The 23,886-nt window shown below is 45.1% G+C and overlaps 1 protein-coding gene across 2 annotated transcripts in view; it reads left to right on the top strand.

The window, feature by feature from the left end:
- Positions 1-23,886, top strand: part of LOC135401374 (uncharacterized) — a 56,419-nt gene that overhangs the window by 938 nt on the left and 31,595 nt on the right. The window contains exons 3-5 of one of the 2 annotated variants that reach the window (XM_064633750.1): positions 891-1,166; positions 2,809-2,903; positions 3,922-4,174. In XM_064633750.1, the coding sequence (XP_064489820.1) occupies positions 891-1,166; positions 2,809-2,903; positions 3,922-4,174 (624 nt within the window). Of the gene's footprint in view, positions 1-890; positions 1,167-2,808; positions 2,904-3,921; positions 14,079-23,886 lie in introns of those variants that run through there. The other variant, XM_064633748.1, reaches the window with a different exon arrangement.

Genomic DNA, 23,886 nt, shown 5'->3' with positions numbered 1-23,886 from the left:
ATTACAGTAACAGACCGGGCCAACATCAAAGCTCAAACAACGCTTTCACATGCATTCGTATGTTTGTCAGAACCACGGTGCAAAATACCCCAATAGACCTCTCCCTGCTTGTAAACAAATGACGTCATAGCGTTCGACAGCACCACCCATTTGGTGGAGTTGAACTACGCTCGAAGCTAGTGGCAAACAAGGTCGCGCCCGAAAGAGGTCTTGAGGGGACTACGACGGTCCCTGAACGGGACGCGACCTTCGGTCCTACTTTTCTTTTAATAGGAGGCAGCGAACAAGTGCCCGTTCGTGGAACCCAGCCCTCCCCTTCCGATTTCTTTTGGTTTCTGTCTGTCTACCAACGTCATGATGACGTTTCTCGGGTATAGGTCTATTAAAATCCCAAAGTTCATTTGGGTAGCCATGATATACGTCATGGTCAGTGATTTCCGTTTTTTGCTCTGCCAAATAATGAGATCACTGAGTGGTGGCAAATAATACATTTTGTCACAACTGGTAACTGTCCTGAAATCACTTTTTTTATGGTTGCCCACCCTTCTGGCATCTGCCAAGATGTGGTAGCGCACTGTAACACCAAACCCAGATACGAAAATGTTTTGAGATTTTCTAGTGTCTGCCCAGTTTTCCTGGATCTCGATGCTTTATGGACATGGCAATGTTGTTTTTCTTTCTTGTTTATTACCAAAACTACAAGGTCCCAGCACTTTTACACAGCACTGGAGTTTTATCAACTTTAATAAATATATATATATATATATATGTGCGTAAGGTATCTACACAGTGTTCACGGTTGAATACATCTCTAATCTCAAAACCATTCAATGCTGGAAGTGTGCTCCGTGATGCTTACCCGTATACCATCCTAATTAATTTAACTGCAGGGTCCGTATTTGAGCGAGGCCATTTTGGGCTGTGGACCGTGTGCTCGGAGCGTATTCCTTTCTTCTACGAGGACTGCAACAGTCTGGACACCTATCTGAAGCTGACTGGGCACAGTTCGGCTGCGGGGATTATCGGGGTGGTCCACCTACTTTGCCTGCTGGTTTTCCTTCCACTAGCTGTCGTTCGAGTAGTACAAGTCATGCGGAACCTCGAAGACGGCTGCATCATCGCTCGCGTCATGTGCCTTACCAAGATCACTGTTGCCGCGGTGACCTGTAAGTCCAAAGTGATGTGTGTAGTAAAATCTCGGTACAAGAAAAGTACGGTGCACACGAAAACAAGAGCGTACACTTTGAAGTCTTCATAGGATACGCCCCTTCAACTTCTCATTACTGTATTCTAAAGTGATTCTATTGAAAAGAAATGAATCGGCTGATAATATCTAGTGTTGGTCCACTCAAATTACATAAATGAGACGTGTATGCTCTTCAGCTGCATATTGCACTTTCTTGTTCCAGCATTTGTGTCGATCCCTCAAAGCAAATTATGCTCATGACATTTAGGTGGAGGAATGTTACACCTTTTTGTGCTGCAAAACACCATGCTGGGGAGGAGAAAAATAATAATATTTCGATTGTGGTTGTAAAGGGGGAACACCAGGTGATGCCACCATCTCAAACCGCTTAGCGAGAGTACACAATTGGAACAAATTTTGACAATGACATGGCAATATGGTCATTCATAAGCCTAGTTGGTAATAGCAAAATTCGAATTGTCGTGGCTGATCCTCTAAGATGTTGGGAAGCAGGCGGCATGCGCAATATTCAGCATACCATGTATTCACACGAGCGACATCCACACCGAATATTCGGGTGGAAGAAAAAGCACATATCGCGGAAGCTCCGCTGCCAGTTATGGTGAGCCTTCGTACGGTGCCAGAATATCGGGAGTGGTGTACAGCAGCTTTAGCACACGACAGCATCTGCGTCTTTTCCTGTCGTCTGCTATAGAAAATCTTGTTGACATTTCCTAGAATACTCCAGGAGGAAGATGTAAAAAAGGTCATAGCTTTTTTGTTGCCACGAGAAGCACGAATGTTTAACGTCATGATTTTTTTGTACACTGCTAACCGTGGGGATATCCCGCGGTGCAACAAGATTTTCTATAGCAGATGACAGCATCTGCGTCTTTTCCTGTCGTCTGCCGCAGAAAATCTTGTTGCACCGCGGGATATCCCCACGGTTGGCAGTGTACAAAAAAGGCATGACATTAAACATTCGTGCTTCTCGTAGCAACAAAAAAGCTACTACCTTTTTTTACGTCTTCCTCCCGGAGTATTCTAGGAAATGTCACTCGTGTGAATACGCGGACACTGTTACAACGGCTTCTGCCTTGTCATCGTCAACAGTTGCCAGACCACTTCCTTTTTCATGATGCTCCGTGTACGTGGTTCTGAGAAATGGTGGTGATGCAAGAGTAAGCGGTTCCTATATAGTGTGCAGAATGAGTTGTTGATATAGTTAGTTATGACTATATCCCTAGAGGTAGACTGTCCTGGTTATCGTGATCCTGCCTCACTTTTGGGATGTTCGATGTTGCGCTTCTTTTTGGGGAGAGAGACTCACCACACAGCGACAAGACGGGGGTGCTCCCAATGTTTTCATCATTGGAACAGGAAAGCTCCTTTGTTACTGTACCGTAGCTTATCGTATTTATTTGACAATATTGTCGATCTTCTGTAAGAATGCTACAAGAACCATTTTGCCACGGATATTGCATTTCTATTTTCTTTTTTATTATATTAACGTGCTTTGTACTTACTCCCCCCATGTAATGCCTTTGGGGTGTAATAAATAAATATATGATGCAGGGTGGTCATGTATTGCCCCTCTGACTTTGTTTTGTGCTGTTCCGCAGTGACGCTAGCGGTGGTGGTCGTGATCCTCAGTAGCATCGGCACGGATCAACCAGGGTTCTACGAAGTGCAGAAGGGCTGGGCCTTTTGGGTACAGGTATGTTGTCACTGTTTCTTTATGTGTCATGGAATATCAATCATATCTGCTGCAGCATTGTACCTCCTTGCTCTCTGTTTCACACAGATTATTTCTATTTTCGTGCTTCTCTTTGCATTTGGAGTAGTACGAACATATATTATACTGCAATCGCAACATAGTAATATACACCTCTTTCCATTTTGTATCAGAGATATCAAAATGTATTTCTGTGTTCTTCTATGGAACCTAGGCTACTAATGAAGCTAACACTATCTTGCAAGTAGTGCATTTTGAATGACTATTCAGTTATGTCAAAGTTTCCTGCTAGTAATTCAGTGGCTTAGTTTGATGAACTTGATGAAGAGTCAAGTGCTGTACTCTTAATCTACTTGTGCAGTTTTATACCAGACTCCCGCAACTGGGACTGTTTCTTCGGGTATTGGTGGACTAAAACCCCACTCACCTTTACGTTTACAGATTTCATTCTGGTGGCATCTAATGACAAACTGTTCGGCTGTTACGTTTCTTTTTCTTCTTATTATTATTATTTCTTGCTACTATTCTTTTGCTTGATCAATAGAGCCTGAAGTTTTAGGTTTAACCCAATTCTTCCCCGAATTTGCACCCCAAATTGAAGGTTGCCTCTTTAGGGTAAAACCCGATTTTTACCCAGCAAATTGCCCTCACTGGGATGTCTGTAGGAATGCACCAACTTACTTGTTTGGCAGCAAATGCAGTGACATCACCGTTTGTACCAAACCACTACAGTTAGTTTGAGTAGCTGAGCCCGATTTCTCTTCGAATTTAGCGTACTGGAACACTGTTGATTGTGTGTCTCGCATGCAATTCCAATCAGCCAGAACAAGAAACTCACCCTTTTATAACGATGAAATGATTCTGTGATTGTCCCTTCTATGTTGTTCCAGCCTCAGAACATCAGCTCTCTCTTGTTCACCCTTTTGTAGTTCGGGGTATGGAATTGACTTTTTTTTCTTTTTTTTTTTTCTCCCTCCTAATTGGTCACCTTTCTGCTTAGGTGGTTGTCCTCGTCGTAGATATCTTCCTGGTCCTCATCTGCTCTCTGGAAAACATTCAGCACTGGCGTCTGCAGACTCTCCAGGAGGCCGCAACGTCCAGCAACTACCAGGACGACGACTTCTCCGAGACGTACAGCAACCCAAATTTTGACCAACCTCCGTACGATCCGCGTCAAGGGGTAGACGGGCAGAACGGCAGCGCAATGTGCCCCACGCCTTCTCCCGTACCCCCTTCCAAGCGTGATCCCCCAGGTGAGCCATACTACGGCGACCTACACAGTGCGAGCAATGGAAGGAACGGCACTATTTTGAGCTCCGGCAGCCGTACGGTGATAGCAGTCAATGATTTAACCTACCCCAACCCCGCGTTTGCGGAGCAGTCGCCAAAGAATAAGAAGAAGCCCGACGAGCCATCGTACGTTAACACGTAATGGCGGTTGTACGTGTCCGAGTCTTTGGAACTCGACAGAGCTTAAGAAGTCATAGCCAATCCTGGATCCAAGCCATCGTGAATCTCAAGCTTTATTTGAACCTCCTCCAGCCGTTTCATTTCTGCAGTGTCTCGCATAGTTGCATTAATGTCGCTTCTCCCATTCAATCCAATCGTCAGAACTCTGTTGTTAGAGTTCAGCCTGGAGCTCAGGGAGTGTAGCACTAAGTAAGGCATTTTTTGTTTCTCTCTCTCTCTCTCTTTAATGTAGAGTCAGAGTTTTTTCCTTTTTTCTTTTTTTTTCATCACCCATTCTGTAGGAAAAATTTCTCCTTACTAAATGAAAGATGCCGTTATCTTGAAAGCAACGCAACAGGTACGAGATTCATTCGTTTCATTGTTTATGACCTATGTGCAAATGAAACTGCAATCTATGCTTTCCCTTTGGCCTCCCATTGGTTTCCTCAATCGATTTGCCCAATCCATACGGCAGATAGTTTGAGGAGACCAATGAAACGCTGCGTGAAGAAGAGAGAAAGTGCAGGTTACGGTTTTGTTCGCGTATAAATCACAAACAACAACTTCTTTCAACCTTCGAGGAGAAATTTTTGCACTTTAGTGCCCCTTTAACAAACAAACATGGGGCCTGTGAAGTAAGAGTAAAATTTACTCATTTGAAACGCACAAGGTGAATGGGATGACTGAAGCGAGAGTGGAGAAAAACTCCTAACCCTGTAAGCAGCATGCCCCCTTGGTGTACACATAGGGCTTGGACTTTTTTGGGATTATACCCGATTACGCCTGATCTTTATCCCCCGAATCAGAGCAGCAAAAACAGGGTTTAGCCCGACATTTCCCCGAAAACTGCTGGACCAGGGAGATCCAAAGTCATCGCAACCAACGTAGAGCTTTGGAGACTGTGTTGTAAATGCATAAATATGATCATACAAACTGTGAAAACAGAGACCCTGCAGCATCTTAGATGCATGGACTAAATATTGATACTCTGTTTCTACTGGTTTACCATGTGTATTATGCCGAGTAAGCAGAAGATTTACACCCGATTCAATCCGATTAAACCAGAATTGGGTTGAATGGGGTTCAGTTCAACCCGATTATACAGCAAAATATTATAAGCAAAATATAACACGGTATTTATCCCCCGTATGTTGCTGGAAAATATAACCCGAAAAAGTCTGGCCCTTTGTATACAGCGCATTCTGATAATTGGTGCTTCCTGGCGTTCCGTCTGTGGGTGTAACCCTCTGTTTCAAAATTATTTGAAACTTTTTTTTTTCTTTCACTCTTTATCTGTTTTGCAACACGACTTTATGACACCATTTTTTTCTCAAAAAAAGATTCAATTGACATCACATGTGGCATGTCGAAGAATGGTTATCGCATGCCTTCGTTCGTCGATGGCAGTATGTGGCATTTAGTAGTACTTTTAAAACCACCATTTCATAATCTTGGTATTGCATAATGCTGTCATTGAAGGTCATCCTAAATGGGCACATTTCTTTGTGAACATTGTACATACTCACCTTGTGTTGTCTGCAAGAGGATATGGAAAACTGTGAAGGCGATCAAAAAGGGTGGGTGGGTTTTACAGTGAGAGATTACCTTGTAATCAATCTTGCTGCTTACAGCAGGTCTGAAGCAGATATATTTTTATTACATTCGCAGTATTTATGATCATTGGGTGTTCTGTGGTGCTGTTGGACACATCCCAAGGAATTTCAGTGGGTGCTCAAGCACCAGAGGTCTCGATTGCGATGACACCAATGTTTTTCAGTCAATTGATATCTGGCTGCAATGCACAGCAGGAACTTTTTACAGTGGCCATATTCATGGTGGATTAATTTATATACAGGACTGTGAATTTTTCACAGGAATTGCATTTATTCCAATTTAAAAGCATTTAAAATGTATACAGTGTGTATACCGTATTTTCACGCGTATTAGCCGCGGCTTATGCGCGATTTTTTTTTTCGCGGACGCTCTGCGGCTAATCCACGGGTGCGGCTTATCTGATGGCTATTTTTCCCTGGTATTTTCCCCATACCCCGGATTAAACGAAAGGGCCGACAGTGCCTCATGTTTTTCGAAACAGGATCGCCCTGCCAGTGCACGAACAATACCGAACAGGGGCGGGTCTACATTCGAGTGGACTCACCTTCCGAATACATTCCCCCACGCAGCTTTAACAAAAGGGGTGACAGTGATTAATGTCTCCTGGAACACCACTAACTTGTCAATCCACCAAAAACACGCAACAAGGGCACAATCCGATCATAGTAGAACACTAGAACTGACCTCCTTTGTTATACATCATGCCTAACCGGAATGTGGACCACAGGGTTTATGGCCTTCCCTACGGTCTCCTTTGTCGGCAGACCCACAGGAAGGGTTCAATACACCTGACATCGGGATAAAACGTGGTCAGCTAAGCGTCAGTTCTCATTTGACCTGAGCAGCAGCATTCGTGGACACGGCAGTTATAGGTAAGGCATGGCTCCATCGCGGCGGCACAGCTACGACAGCGGCTTCAAACTAAAAGTCGTCGACGTCGCGGACCAGCACGGGAACAGGGCAGCTGGCAGGGAGTACGGCGTCGACGAGCGTTGACAGTCTCTATTGATTTTGTTTGTGCATCACTGGTTTAGCGCACAAAGCGGTCGCGTCGTATTACCCGCGGCTTATCTGTGAGTGCGGCTTATCTGCAAAAACATTTTCAAAATGTATCGAAAAACAGGTCCTGCGGCTTATACGCGGTGCGGCTAATACGCGTGAAAATACGGTACTTGCATAATTAATGCGCTTCCACAATTAATGTGAGCGCCCAAATGCTGGCAATTTTCTCTTCCTCGCGCATCTAATCCACCTCGACTTCCACTGGCGTTGCTCGTATTGCTGACAGCCACCGCAGCATCATAGGAAAAGCGGGGGGCACAACGGTGCATCTTGTAGAGGAGGAGGAGGAGGAAGGCCATGCTAGCCAACAAATGAGTCAGACTTTTAAATATGGAAGCTTAGGCAGCCTGAGCCGAAGCCGACCTGATCCATCAGTTTGCCTGCATATGTTGTATTTTATCAATGAGCATTTTATCAATGCTCAACTTTGTTGCACCCAACCCACAACTAAATACGTGCTTGGAGACAAATCGAGATAAGAAGACATGGAAGTCACAGAAGACATCACAGTAAGCATTTGCTTACTGTGATGCAGCATTTATGGGGTAGCCTGTTTGAGTTTGACAGGATCCTAAAGAAGTTGACCTTTTAGAAGACCAGAGTCTAGGTTGTGCAAACAGATCTTGACGTGATGTCATGCACAGGCAGAGCCAGAATATTTTTGCTTTTGCATTTAGCTTGTGGTGTTTGTTACTTTGTAAGGAGGTAGGTATGCCTCACCAGCATGTACTTGAGAAGAGCAATACGTTTGTTATGCATTGCCAGCTATGTGCTTACAGGGGTTGTAACCAAAGGAAGTGCCTGGCACCTGCACATGCTTGCGAAGCGGCATATGCTGGTGTCGTAGTGTGTAAGGAGTGGAGTTCAAAGATTGTTATGCAAGTAGCCTTATACCCTGCCATGTTGTTGAAGTCTTTGGAGACGTTCGTTGTTGTTATGCAATGGCTGTTGTGAGAGAAAGCAGTCTGTCCGTCTGTCTGTCACAAAAGTGTTTCTCCACAGTGGCAATGTTCAGCTGCCGAATGGCTGTCGCTGGAGGTATGAAGTTGAACGGCAACAGGATGTGCATTTTATATACGCATGTTGAAAGTTTACGCACGCTTTCGGTCGTAGTCTACATTCCAGTCAAGTGATCATCTGACCTGTCAAAGGCTTCTCAGGTTTTTGCAAAAGCTTTTTCCTTTCCCATTTCGTGTGTGGTCTGATGGCAGGATTTGTACGAGGTAAAAAAACTAGCTAACTTGTTCAGTCTGAATGAGCTTGAGCTGTCCTGTCTGCGGCAGTATTAAGATGGTCTATTTATTGTTGTGGAGCACAATCACCGAGGCACAGTACAGGGTTATTGCTTCAACTGTGTCTCCCATGTTTACAGCCACCAGTGCACTGTCATCAGAAAGTCAATACGCTATGCAAGTAGGTCAGCCTTTCGCGCAGCCCCTCAGCTTTTCCCTTTCCCCTTGTGCACATAGAACAGTCTCATTGTATCGCTCTCAAATAAGGTACCACAACAACTGCACATGAAGTCCATGTTGCTTCATCATTATCGCCATGGTGTTGTGGCCCGTCTGCGAATGTCCCCCTATTGCTGCTTTCTGAGTGGACAGGGGACTTTTTGTCACATGCTTTCTCCAACCTTTGCTTCCTCTCGTGTGCAGAGACCTACTTCGTGACGTATTCCCTGTAGTTTTCAAATCCTAAGCTGTGTGAAGCTCCAGCTGGTGGCAGAATATGGTTATTACGCCTTTTCAATAATGTGGCAGCATGCATGTCGTGGCCCTCCAGTGTCGTTTATCACATCAGTACTCTGTTGTTGTAACATTGTAGGTACATATGTCGTATCATGGAAGCCATTTGCAATAATTTGTCCGAAGTGCTGTAGAAAATCGAACACCATGACATGACCACTCAGACATATGCTAGACATGAGAATAGGCAATGACAACAAGGCAACAGTGCATCATATAAGCCGCATAATGCCTTGTGCCCACGAACAAGCTGGTCCGACGACTTATCCTGAAACCACATTATTGAGAATCTGTACATGAATTCCACATTCCCTGCTGGGGAATAACTGCTAGGACTGTATTTGGATTGTTTGGCAGCTTGTGTCATCGTTACCAAAATTTGATAAGAAGCTTGACCTTCGAAATTTTTCGACGATCACGGTGTTGTCCTTTATGTATATGGTTGTGAGCTGTCGTACTTGGGCATTGTGACCACTGTCTTGCTCACTTTCAGTTTTTGGCATAGAATGTACCATGGAGAGCTTGTTCGACTAAAAACTAGTGTTCTGGAAGTTCCAAACATGATCACATCACACTGTCACATGTGCACAAGAAGTTGTAACTTGGTCACGTGACTCACTTTACCGCCCCTCCTCTCGTCCTTCTGTCGTCGCTAACTAGACTCATGAACGAAGGAGCGTTACAGTACAAAAACAATTAATCAATCAAACCAATTTTGCACTGTATACTTTCCCTATAGCCTGAGTATTTCCACCACGGTTGATAAGCACCAGCTCGCCCTCCACACGTGATATGCAATGCCAGAACCGATTATGCGTTACGATTTTCTGAGGCCTTGCAACGAGGCAATCCGCGTGCCTCACATTGTGTACTCCTCAAAGTATTGTTTCTCTATCTGATGCCAAAGTATCATAAAATTAACTTACAGTTTTGAGAAATATGACATCACAGGGTGCGTAATCTGATATTCATCTGGCAGCATTGCAGCTCGAAGGCCGATTTACGTCCCCTCACGACAATTGCTGGAAGTCTTCCAACGTGGGGCGGAGATCGAAGATCGGAAAGGTGCGCGTGCCGTTAGTAGGAGGTAGACACCGCGGAGCCGGCGGTGACGTCACCAACTCTTGGAGAATCCGAAACTATGAAGTTTTGTGGTTTCTTTCGAAAATTCGTGGAGGCGCGTAATGTTCACTGACGGCGTTCATATTTTGCGTACCAAGTCTGAGCGAAGTTTATTTATGCGACAGCATTATTGGACCACCCCCACGGAAATCCCAGTGGTCCGCGCCGAAAGCTCCGCTCGGACGATAGATGGCGCCACGGGAACCGTGGCCGCGAAGGCGTTTAGCGTTTGTGGCAAGGTATTCAGAGTGACTCCTCCCGTATACAGCTCTGCGTGCAGAGGGTAGCCTGAGAACCGGCTGGCGGCACCCCATATAGTTTCACATCGTGCGACTGAGAGACGAGGAGTGCCTGGTAAAGCATAACGCCGGGCGTGTTATCGCTAGGCGGCTGCGGGCGTTATATTAGACCCCTAGCGGTCCTTTGGGTTTCTTGAATAATAATTAAATGTTACTCTTTCAAGCAAGACTGCCAATGCGGGAGAGCGACGTCTTGCTGGCGACGTCGCGGCGTGGGTCTGCCGACATGAACAAAACGATCGTTCTCGGATTTCCCGTGTTGGTTGCCGTTGTCTACCCGTTGCAGTAAATCCATTTAGGCCTGTCGTTATCCTCGCAGGTTTCATGTGAATGCTTCAGATCGTTAAAATCAATGGCTCTCGAAATACATGGTAAAAAAGAAAGAAAAAGCTAGTGTGATTTATGCGTCATCCACTCGAGGTGCCTGCCACCGGTAACGACAGACAATCGACTTTGTTTTATGGTGAACTTGCCACGCTGAAACGTACCGATTCTGTTTGCTAGAGGACTGAACAGGCTGACGTGCTCGGGTTATATAACGTGTTTCAGCACTCATAAGTCGTTACTCCGCATATGCTAAACCCGTGTACACAACGAAGAAGAAACAAATAAGATCGGCTCGAAAAAAAAAAAAGGTATCATCTCATTCGGTCCGGTGGATCTTATTTCTTGACGTCAAACTCCACAGCGCGTTATCCTCTCTGGCATTACATCGTTCATAACGCATTGCAGTTCTGCTCCCACATTTTACCCATATCTGCAAACCGATTCAACCTAGCAGTGCAACGATTGTTATCGCTTTGCTCCTTGTTGCATCAGCAGGGAGACCGCTAATTTTTTTTATTACGAAATGAAACACATTCTTTTCAAGCGCGTAGTGGCACTTTAAGGTGTAAACTGGACTTTCGAATCATAGCACCTGTTCAAGATAAATATTCTCGTTCTCGACGAAAACAGCGTCACACTTGGACCCACTGGGGCGAGGTGCCAGTGTCGCGGGATGAGCTCGAGAACATCCCCAACGAGCATCCGCTGCTTGCTGACACTAGTTACCGGCATGACCGTGAACGTGCGAAAGCCTGACGCAGCCACTCCCCTGAGGCTTCAAAACCTTGACTGCGACGAAGTTCGAAGCGAAGTGGTCGCCCCCCCACAGCGGTTGGCACGGCCTTCTCGTTTGCTCATTCAAGCTTACGCTCGGCGAAGATTGACCGCCGATAATACGTGAAGATAACGATCAGCGTAAGCAGTAGCTTTCTGGCTGCGAGCGCTTCTGCGTGTGAGAAAGAACACGCCCCGTGTATCACAAACTAACGTGGTTAGCGCAGTAGCGGCGATGTCTGCGGGCATGGAGAGGCGTGATGTTTGCTCAGGGGCGAATCTGCCTGTCCTGGACTATAACTTCGAGGAAAAAATCGCGTGAAGGCTGTCTTGAAAACAGAGAAGTTGACCATTACTATAACATGATGTTGCCATTTCGTGCATGCTTCGCTGTTGAGATCAAACCGCGACGATTGCTGGTGGGAATCGAAAATGACGGTGCAAGCAACGCCGTCGCAAGCTTCAGATCGTGACGTCTTGACTGTAAATCTGACAGTGACCGACGGATGGTCTCTATATTCATCGTCGTACCAGTGATTTGGGTACCAGTACCGCGTAAAAATTTTCTTTGAGAAAATGCGTGATCTGTCAGGAACGAAAACGAATGTGCGTTACACAGGGTGAAAGCGCTGCACCCAGGGTTTGAGACCGTATTGTGGAGACTGTGTGGGCGGCACGACTGGCAGCAACCGACGACGGCTCGTATGCACGATTATACGGCCGCCGAGCTGCGTTGTTCAGACCAGTTTCACACGACCGTTTTTCTCGTCCGTGTTTTTAACGGGAGCAAAACGGACCCATGAGAACGTACGGGGCTCGATTGCCCTAAGCTTCTATTTTTGAAGGGAACGGATTCGTGAAAGAGCTCGTCTGCATCAGACCATCGCAGCAGAAGGCGTGTGGCTACGAGTAGCAACCAGTGATTTATCCACCCCCACACACACCCCACCTACCCACACACCCCAAAAAATAATCTGGTAGACGCACCCCTAAAATTTTGTACGATTACGCAATATTTCGTCAAAGACGATAAAATTACGTGGGCGTAGCCTGCATGTTGTGACGTAACACAGCCCTTGCGGCGAGGCTCGTTTATATGGCTACGATCGCTGATTGGTGGGACCCTTAATAATACGTCACGTCGGTTGGCTTTTCCCGTGCTGCAAGTGTAACTCGTCGATTTGCAGCGAAGTGTTCACCGGTGACACACTAAATGCTACCATGATTAAGCGTAATCATGCGTAGCACTTCTCCTAGTCAATGCTGTAGTGAGACGTCAATGTCGTGTAAGGACTGTGGGCTTCATGCTTGTTGCCGAAGAAAATGGAACTGTTCAGATATATTGTGCCAGTGAGCGTTGTCGTTCAGATAGGTTATTTAGGAGATGCCATGAAATTAAGTTGTAGTCAGTGTCTCGGTGTTCCCCGTTCAATGATATCTAGTAGAGAAGTTTGTGCATGCGATATCTTTGTTCATGTTTTGTCCGCCACAATGCCACTTCAGAAACATTCCATTTCTTGAACACCTTTTATTGATGTGAGCGCACAACTGTTGTCCTATGCGTCACTTTTTGTGACACCTTGACGTGACATGTTCAAGCGTATTTACATTCGTTTTTAACTTCCTGAGTTATCAGATATGCATACTTTCTTTCGGATGTTGTGTTTATTGTGTTTGTTTATTGCGATGATCCACGCGTCATTCTTGAGCGGACTTTTCTAAGAAAGAGGTACCCGTGCGAGAGGCCTGGATTTTTTGCTGCGTTATGACAGTTCAGTTTCACAATATAAATCGGGACTGTTTTAGTTTCGCTGTACAAAACGATAAACACCGCAACTACTGTTCTTATCTTTTTACCACTTGTGTCAACCGAACATGACTTAAAGTTTCCACATTCCCTGATTTCGGTGTAAATGATATAAGAAAAATAATTGTAAACTTCGAAATTCCTGTAGGGTAGGCTTCCTTTGCACCCTCTGTGTTATACGGGTAAGCAGACTCCCCGAACGCGATATTTGGAAGATGGATTTCTCGGTGTGCCATTTTATGCTGTTTTCTTTGAGATCAATGAGCGTAAATGCCGTGTACAGGGATTGATTAATTTCAGTTACACATTCAGTCGTCACCGAATTGAACTGCCACCGCCAGCAATCGGATGACGTGCTTTTCGAACATTTTACACTGACTCTCGGATCGACGTATTTCTTCGTCTATTTTCGATTCAGTCTAGGAATGTGATTTTTTTTTATATATATCACATCGCTTATTGCGTCCAGACATTCCGAAAGTATCAATATATACAAGTAATGTTTTTAAAGGAATTTTGTGTACATAAAATGACAAATTCGTGTGCAAAGCGCGGCGTGCCTTCTAATATGGGTCGATATTTATTTTTGTCTTCAAAGTTTATCACTTGCGCCAGGTGGTTTTGTACAATAACAAATTTGAGTTGTGCTGTATATTTCTGTGATGGGCCGGCCTTCTGTGTGCATTTGCATTCTTGGTGGGGCCAATGTGTGAACGATGCAACATTTTCCTAAAAAGATTGCTCTGAGGTCGACAGGATTGCAGCAGAGTGTGTCACATTTGTATGCTTCTCTTTTATAACATTCTGCGTGTATTTTATTGAATCTCGCGGTTACGTTAAAACGTACGTTGTGAGTACGCAAGTTGTGCACTTTGTGATCTTTTGTCACTTTACACGCGTTAACATTTGTAATTTTTATGAAATTGTGTTTTAATAAAAGGGTAAGCTTGCGTTGTCAGTAATTGTTTTGAGTCTATCTTCCTTTCTTTTCTTTTTTTTTTTTTGACGGATTGTTGTAGTTTGCTCAGCTGCAATTCCACGGCGTTGCTCTTAGTCCCCGTGGTTCACCATCCGGCCTTCTCTGTGAAGAATGTCTCTTGAATGCAAAAAAAAAGAAGAAGAAAAGGACAACGAATGGTCCACACACACACTAAAAAAGTGCTGTAGGCTTGTAGCGTTTGCAGCATCACGTGACGAAATGAAACATGTATTTAAGAAAGGTAATGAAGAGCAAATGTTGCATGTCAAGGAATTTGTGATTGACTAGAATCTCTTGGGGGTTACAGCAGATGGGTAAGTAGCTAAGGCTTTCTTCTTTTCCTTTCCTTTTCTACAAATTTACGTGCACCATTGTTGCCAGATCATCGTATCTGTTGTGTGCGTGTGTTTTGTACAAGGCAGTGTAAGCTGTAAACGCCAATAACAGAAAAAAACATTAGTTCCAGGTCTTCATTCATGGCATCTCGCACTCGCTACGGCCCTCCTGCTTAGCACTTCAGCGCAGACGACGTCGCACGGGTCACGTGCACGTTGCACTTCCGGTTCCTGCTCGCGTAGCAACTGCATCTTTAATTTTTTTATGTCGCAACTATAACGCTGATCATTTCTGTACGGCGGCGCGCGCCCCCATGCGGTCGCTTCCAAATATGCAGGACGGGTCTTGCGCACTCGGATCTCAAAGGCCGCACTGGTTAATTAATGAAGCAGAAGGACGCAGGTGGTGGCGGCTCGTGGCGCCCATGACGTCATTAAGTCACGTGGTATATATGCAGCCACTTGGAGCTTGCTGTGCGTCGCCAGGTGCTGGCAAGAAATGATAGTCATCGGTCGCGTGGTGGCGATGTTTCTTTTTTGCTTTCTTCTCGTCTGCTTTTTTTGCTTACCTGTCGTCTGCTTTTTTTTTGCTTACCTGTCGTCAGCTTTTTTGCTTCATTTCATTGAAGAATCAAGCTGTGTTTTCTGACACCTCTCTACCCTGTGCGTGATGGGTTTCGAAGAGCGCGTGTCGTTCGAATGGGGTTTCTTCGGGGTGACTTCCGCTTCCTTGCCGGGAGACTTAATAGCGTTTGGTCACGTGCAGAGAACAAGGCTGCCAGTCGACAAGATGGCACACGTAATGATTTTTTATTACTTTTTGGGGGTTTTGGTTATGGCGCTTTATTACGAAAGCAACAATGCGACAGAATATTAGCGGCTTCCGTCACGAAGCTTCAACCTACTGCATCGCAGGATTTTCCAGTTTTCGACGTATAAACCACTGTACGAAGAGCTTTTGTTCGCAGCTGACGTTGGCAACATATACGTGAGCTCGAGGAAAAGACGTGCACAGGACTGGGCTCAAAATTTGTTGTCTCCCCATGTTCAAGGATGTTACCAACGCCAAGCACACAAGAGCTCGCATGCGTATCACTTCTATGTTCAGCGTCTTATTTTGTCCTCGTTTATTTTTTTTATTTTTTTATTTTTTAGAACGGATTCGTGGATTCGCAGAACCTAGCTTGGATTCGGATTTGGGAAATTCTGGATTCGGCCGGTCTCTAATTTCAACACAATCTGGTAACGCCGCGAAGCATCTCGGTCACTCATGAGCAATACGCAGGCGTGTGGACACACCGTGCACGTCCTGGGTCGGCTTCACGGGCAACTGTGCCGCCTTTGGCATAAAAATTTGCTCGAAAGCATAGGGGATAGACAGTTGAGCAGGGTGGCTGACAAATGATGGAATAAGAGTGGGGACGCGGGTATGGAGCTACAATGGAATAAATGACGATGCTTCGCATCTGGCTCCCGCTTTCCGTAGCGTATTTCTTACTGTCCGCGTGTGTTTAGTGTTCGCGCATTAAAAAAACGTAAAAAATACAAAGAAAAAGAAAATTCACAAAAACTATTTTTGGCACAACCATCGGTGAACTTTTTCACGTTTTCGAGCACTTCTACATCCTGAAGCTGCTTTGGAACGTGAAATGAAATTCGGAGCTCTGGAAAAAGGTCCGTGTGGTCGCGTGTACCCGGGTATTTTTTACCTGACGCCATGCATCTTTGTCTTGGGTAGAATGATTTTCGTTTTCCGCATCCTAAATCCAAGATCTTCAAATTTCGCGCAACAGGAGCCTTCACAATGCGTGGTGCGCTACCTATTATAGTTGCCCGTAAATAAGCAGCCCGTCACTTGGGTTTTCTTTTTATGTGGTTAGCGTCTGAGATTGGTTTTCTTCAGATAAGATCGGCGCGGAGATGAGTGCACGTCCAAGGTTGCCGTTGGTGAAGCGGTCGAACCCGTCCTCTTGCACGCCCCTGTCGTGCGAACTGAATCTCTCCTAAATTCGGCCTCGGCTTTCCCAGCAGCATTTTCGTTTATATATGTATATAAATTATTAATTGTTACTTAGTGATGATTACTCTCTACCTGTCTGCTGCTTATGCTCAGCCGGTCGTTACTAAATGAACTCGCCCAAGGCTACACAATGTACTGAATGTGCACAAGGGTGGACGGATAGATCGAGGCTGTTTTCTTGATGAGCAGCTCCGCGAAATAATGCACCGCATTGACAAAACACCTGCCTACCACCCCCAAGGGTACTTGAACTTTCAGTGCGTTGTGCTAGTTGGGTATCGTGGCAGCGCATGACGTCACACAATCTAATTACAATCGAGTGGTACGCAGTACTCATTTACTGCGTTATATATAGGCAAACTTCATACTGAATTACATTGTTCTATATTCCATGATTTGTCGAAAGCACCGGACGTCCGTCATTCCATGCGTTTCGAATGTGTGTTCCGTTGCTGTCGTCTGCTACGGCTGTATAGGCTGTGTCCGCTTCTGCGCGTTCAAAAGTCTAGTTTCAGCTGTCCAATCATGATGAAGATCGCGCGGGCCGATGCATAGCGCCCCTAGAGGATCGTGCGGACAGGAGTCGCGGATTATGACATGGTCGCTATAATCTATTAGGTCGTGGTCTCGTGTTGAGCATTTGCATGGCGCCGGAATATCGGGAGCGACGTACCACGCACATAGCAGACGACACCATCGGCCCTGTCGTCTGCTACGAAATATATTGTGGCTGCACGGCAGGGTATTCCCCGTGGTTAGTAGAGCACGAATAGACATGATGTCCAGCGCTCGCGGTCACGCGACAGCAGAAGGTTATGGCGCACTGTGCATCTTCCACAGGAATATTCAGGGGAATGTACCTCGTGTGAATTCACGGTTATGTGGTGAAGTTCTGTTTTGAGGGTGTAGAGTGCACGGTGAACAAGGGTATCTGTGGTAACCCACGGTAGACGTCTACAGGGGAAAAGAAGGAAAAGTGGCCACTGTTTTCGTGTTTGTTGTCACGACGGTACAACGTCACGATTTCAATTCCACAAACGGCACCCCAAATTAGAAAGCATCGCTGCCCGAACAACAGCCGTTTCATCTTTTGTCTACCTTTCTTCCGCCGAACGACACTTTCACACCCAAACCTATACGCCTTTGTAAACGAATTATATATAAAAAAATGGTGTGTAGCTGAAAGCACAGTTATTACACTCTTCGAACCCCCACGTTCTCACCCACTCTCACAAAAGGAAATCGGGTTACACTTCGCGGTTTCCGCAGAAGCGACTTTTTTAAACGAAAAATTGCCCAGATTTCCCTTCCTTTTCGAGTGTACAGTCGAGGTGCGCGCCCTGCAACCACGCCTGCCGAACCCGTATTACTGACGATAATTAGAGAGCCCGTAATGTGATAAGGATTCTCCGCTGTGCACAAAATACCAAGCCGCGGCAGTTTTCGAAAGCAAGTTAGAACCGCAATTACAGAGAGAGTGTGTGTGTGTATGTGTGTCGCCGTCTCTGCTGCTCGCGTCCAAAAATCGTGATGGACTTTAAGCTGTTGTGTAAAAAATAAAAAAGTTGCTTTTTTTATGTAGCGAAGTCTGGTAGCCGACAGATAAGATTCTACTACGGTGGCCCAAGAGAAATGCGCGGGTTGATTGGCTGGGGTGTTTGGGGAGCCACCAACGTAGAGGGTCACGCGATCGAGTCCCGAGGCAACGATTGGGCGGGATCGTCCGTAATGGCGGTGTCCGTTAGCAGCTCGTTTTCAGTATTTGCAGCGTGTGTATATCGATCAAGAAGGGCCTATTATTTTCGGTGGGTTTAAGATCTCTGCAGAGTTTCAGTAATTGACAGTATAATGTTCGGTAGGCGAGGTAGGACGGTGCAGCTTGTTGTTTCTCGTGGAAGCCTGACGACGTGTGCCGTGCCATTTAATTCCGCTTATTTTCCTTGAATGATTAATATAATGAACGACAAACGTTTCGTGGGATTGACAACGGTTAAGGGGAGCCATCAGTCTATTATATACGTTCATTTTCTAAACCCGTTTCGAAGATAAAGCCGAGCTGTCTTTTTTTTTAATTATGATTCTTTTTATTTATTTATTTATTTATTTATTTTTATTTATTTATTTTGCTACACGGGTCTCGTTACTGCTACTAAAAGCGAATTTCACCACATAGCACGGTGAAGGCGCAACCATTGCACAGAATGATCCCTTTATCACTCTTCATTTGTCGAAAGCGTGGGGCGTACGCCTTTTTGGGAACTGTATAAGTGTTCCAAAAAGGCGTACGTCTCCCGTTTTTAACCAATCAGAGGGCACGACGATGGCATTCGGGATGGGGATTGTTTTTAGAGTGTGAGTGGGTCAAGAACTCTGTGAGGTATCTGCTTTTTCCTCTTTTCCTTATTTCTGTCTTGTTTTTCTTCTTCTTCTTTTTTTTCTGATATACTTTGCGTAGAAGCCTCTCGACACGGCGGCTCTGTCGTAGCCGGATGTTGACCATGAGAGGTAGAGATAGAAATCAGCTTGGGTATTCACAGCACGGGTTGTTCAGCTAGACCAGTGACCTGCTCCGCAAAGAACAGGCTTACTGGAATTTGAAATTTCTGAATGAATTTTTGCATTGGCTTCTGCAGCTGTTTCCAGCGGAACGGGATTAGAAGAAAAGAAACACACGCCGAGAAACACGCTGCATTCTAAACAATCTCGCCGCCTGAGTGTTGAATGTCACGTTACAATACATATAATCGGGCCGGCGAGAGGGGGGGGGGGGGGTCATCCGGGGATGGGGCCCTGGCCTCTCCAGGGCACTCTAAAAACAGAATTCACCGCATAGCACGCTGTGCGCCAACCATTTTTCCACGGGTGATAGGGTAATCGCTTCTGATTCGAAGAGAGAGAAAGGGGCGTACGCCTTTTTTTTTGGGGGGGGGGCAATTTGGTTATACGAAGATTGCCAGAAATGTGGGGGGGGGGGGTCGAAGTAGCTTGCCATTGTTGGCCTCACTCAAGTGGGTGTCGTCACGACTATAAAAAAATAGCCACAAAAAGGGGTACACCTTCCACTGTCTTCCAATCACAAGCGATAACCCTACACTCTTAGAAATGAACTTCACCGCATAGCACGCTCCTAACCAACCATGATCTCTCGAATGATAGCGTAATCTGCCGTGATTTGTTGAAAACGGGAGGCGTACGCCTTTTTTGTGACACTTATATGCTATTCATAATTGTCACAAAAAAGGCGTACGCCTCCCGTTTTCAACAAATCAGGGCCGATAACGATATCATTCGAGATGATGGTTGGCTAGGAGCCTGCTATGCGGTGTAATTCATTTTTAAGAGTGTATCATTCGTGGCGATGGTTGGCGCACAGCGTGCTATGCGGTGAAGTTCTGTTTTTAGAGTGTGGCCCGCTCTACCCAAAGTCCGACCCAATTATATAAACAAGTAATACTTTAATGAATCAATCTTTATTTTTCCTTTGCGTGTGGAACAAAGAGTAAAATGCCAGTAAGGCTTAACAAAGGTTTACTACTAACACTATTGAGACGTGAGAAGGGGGCGCCGGCCAGGACTCATCCTCGGGGGCTCGTAATTTCTCTCGCCGGCACTGCGTATAATAGTCATTCACGAAGACCCTTTGGTTACGATTTATTGGCAGCATGCGCACGGCAAGCCCATCTACCGCCGTGACCACCGCTAGATTGTGCGAGATGATACGAGATGGTTGTGGCAGGGGTAGCGGCAGCCGTAAGAAAACGATATCAAACGGGAATATAATTGAGCCCGGAAATTTCTGCGTCTGAAGGGGGTGTAAATTAGGTGCCAGACGAAGCGCACGAAGAGATCAAATACTGCATGCAATAATGTCGACCAAAACACGCAGGGGTGCACGCCGAAATCGAACCAGGCTTGTACAAGACATTCAGAAATAGTGTGCAAGTTCAGCTATGCTGGAGTACCGAGTAACTGAATAGTGTATACTAATTACTAAACACTCAACCTTGAAAAGTATTTGAGTTCAACACGTATAAATGACAAAGAGTAAGTCGTCACTTAATAGATACTATAAAGTTACAATTTGTATTTCCGCGATATCTGCTTGGTGCATGCTCTCCTCCGATGCTGTCCTTAGAGGAACAGCCAGCCTAGGTGAGCGAGCCTTTTTAAACTATATACATCTATTGTTTCAATCAACTGTTCCTAGTTGGTAACATTTGAGACGACCCTCGCTGACTATGGCTCTATGAAACACCGGTCCTCCTCCCCTGGATTCTACAGATCCCAAGCTTCTACCAGCATGCCCCTCGGGACATTACTTACTGTTACTGTTACTTAGTTACCGCCAAGGTATTTTTAGCTAAGATACGGAATGCTGACTCTTGAAAGTATTATAAAAATAATACTTTTTTTTTAATTCTTTAAGTACTCGTAAGATACCAAGTTACTCCCGCAAATATTCAAGAGAGATTAACTGGAGTAGAGTGTTGAAGTCATGCATACACAGGAGTATATAACTTTGTTCCCTTGCCTAATTAAGGTATGCGGGAAACAGATCTTAACGTTAGACATGCAGGTATATATATATCTCGCTCTACAGACGTAACCCAGTTTTGCTTTTTTTGTTTTAACACCATCTGAAAATTGCCCGAAAGAAAGTCCAGGAAATAATAATACATAATAGAACAAGTGACGTGACAGTGTACCGCGATCGCAGCGCCTCTTGTCACGTGATTTTTGTTTGTTTGTTTCGCGTGGGGCGCTCAGTGTTTTTTTTTTTTATCTTGTGTAAATCTTGGTGTAAATTTATAGAGGATGTTTTTTTGCATTCGTTACAGAATTTTTATTGAAAATTAGCAGAACGAAATAGATGCCGTTTTAGCAGGTGGGCTATACAGCCAGAAACAACACGACCTCCACCTTATCTGGCTCGGAGAGCGGTCTCAGATTAGCGCGTACACATGCTCCTAGCCAACCATATCCCGAATGATATCGTTATCTGCCCTGATTTGTTGAAAGCGGGGGGCGTACGCCGTTTTTGTGACACTTTTTGTAATTGTCACAAAAAAAGTTGTACGCCTCCCGTTTTGAGCAAATCAGGGCAGATAACGATATCATTCGAGATGGTGTTTGGCTAGGAGCTTGCTATGCGGTGAAGTTCATTTTTAAGAGTGTAAGTCCAATCAGCTCCATCGCTCCAAAGCACGTTCCCCCTCACCTGTATCTCACTTTATGAGCTTGAGTATCGCGTACGCTCCTAGAATTGAACTTCCCCGCATAGCACGCTCCTATACTCGCCAACCATAATCTATACTCGCCAACCATAATCTCGAATGATATCGTTATCTTCCCTGATTTGTTGAAAACGGGAGGCGTATACGCCTTTTTTGTGACAATTATGAACAGCACAAGTGTCACAAAAAAGGCGTACACCTCCCCTTTTCAACGAATCAGGGCAGATAACGATATCCCTCGAAATTATTGTTGGCTAGGAGCGTGCTATGCGGTGAAGTTCGTTTTTAAGAGTGTAGGTCTGGTGTGGGCTCATTTGCATAGCAAAATTTCGCAATTTATATCTCGAAGTACGTTCGCTTCTCATGGTGTTTAATAGGGACGATGGATTTGAATAACGACAGGCTCCAATTCTGCTATATATCCCGCATTTCCCAGAAAATATTAGTTAGTTAATTCAGTCATTATTAGTTAGTTAAGTCAGTTAGCTAATGAATTTTAGCTAATTAGTCGTCCAGCAGTTGCATACGCTGTCCTACAGGATGTCTGTCTGGCCGTATATAACCCACCTGCTAGAACGGCATCTATTTTGCTCTGTTAGTTTTTAATAAAAATTATATGACAAATAAAATAAAATAAAAAACACCCTGTATGTGAGGTTGGTAAACCCAGCCGATATCTTTTGTCTTTTTCTTGCTTGTACGATGTGCGAAAGTACCTCAAGAGAAAACACCAAGACGGAAAGAAACACGCGTCAGGGAAAACCAGTTAAACATTGCACTTTTTTTTTTTTCTTCTTCTTCTTCTTGTAATTCTTGGTGCAACGTCTTTCGATGTTCTACCACTGGTTACGTAGGTTGGAAACGGGGGGAAATTGGAGTCTGCGGTCACAAACAACAGGGGCCGGTCACCTTGGCAGTTCTTAAAAGACAAAAATTCGTGATAAATGGGAATGGTCTTCGCTACAGTGCCCGGCCAGGGCTTGGTACCGCTATCCCCAAAATATCTTACTTCGGAGGCTCGATTGTTGAGCCGCCCTGGTACTGAGATCCCATCATTGATTAGGGAGACGTAGCTTCCGGCCATTTTGCTGCAGAATATGAAAACCTTTAACGCGGCGGCGTACGCCACACTCCAGTTGGGCAGGTGAAAGTTTTCCTTTTTTATCGAAGATAAATTAGCCAAGGTCGATTTGGCACTTTTACAAATTGAAACAACGATAACGGAAAATACGGTCGAGAGTATAATTATACGTTACACCCGATTCGTCTGATCACGAATAGGTGGTGTTTCCCATCACAGACCGTCGTCCAATTAGGTACCAGCAATTTAATCGCTGCTTGTGATTGGAGGAACAAAAAGTCCTTCGAATGTTCTTTTGTGTGTGTTCTTTTCTTTTTTTATCACTCTTCTTATGTCTCGTGGCTGTATAAGAGGACCTTGGGTTATCGATGGCAACCCCTTATAGTTTGGCTTCTCCAATCGCAGATTGAGATCTGCCTCGTCCGAAGGTCGCAAATTGCGAAACGCAATATCAATATCGACTATGGACTCACGATGCCTTGATGGGAGACTGCTTTTGTTTTCGACGCGCTAATTTGGACAGGCGAGAGTACACTGTAAAAACAGAGCTTCACCACATAGCACGCTGAAGGCCATCCTGTTGCACAGAATGATTACATTTATCGATGGTTTGTGGAAAACGCGATGAGTATACTCTCTTAAAAATGAACTTCACCTCATAGCACGCTCTTAGCCAACCATCATCTCGAATGATAGCGTTATCTGCCCTGATTTGTTGAAAACGGGAGGCGCACGCCTTTTTTGTGACACCTATGCTGTTCATAATTGTCACAAAAAAGGCGTACGCCTCCCGTTTTTAACAAATCGGGGCAGATAACGATATCATTTGAGATGATGGTTGGCTAAGAGCGTGCTATGAGGTGACGTTCATTTTTAAGAGTGTATGTCTTTCTGTGACAGCCATAACAACTGTATAAGTGTCACAAAAAGGCGTACGCCTCCCGTTTTTCAACAAATCAGGGCAAATAACGATACCATTCGAGATGATGGTTGGCTAGGAGCGTGCTATGCGGTGAAGTTCATTTCTATTGCCACATTCCACAGTCCACACTCTAACAACAGAACTTCACCGCATAGCACGCTCTGCGCCAACCATTGCAACGAATGATCGGGTTAT

This window comes from Ornithodoros turicata, chromosome 7, assembly GCF_037126465.1.
Source record: "Ornithodoros turicata isolate Travis chromosome 7, ASM3712646v1, whole genome shotgun sequence".
Classification (NCBI taxonomy): domain Eukaryota; kingdom Metazoa; phylum Arthropoda; class Arachnida; order Ixodida; family Argasidae; genus Ornithodoros; species Ornithodoros turicata.
The sequence above is the reverse complement of the archived record's forward strand: the minus strand, read 5'-3'. Positions and strand labels throughout refer to the sequence as shown.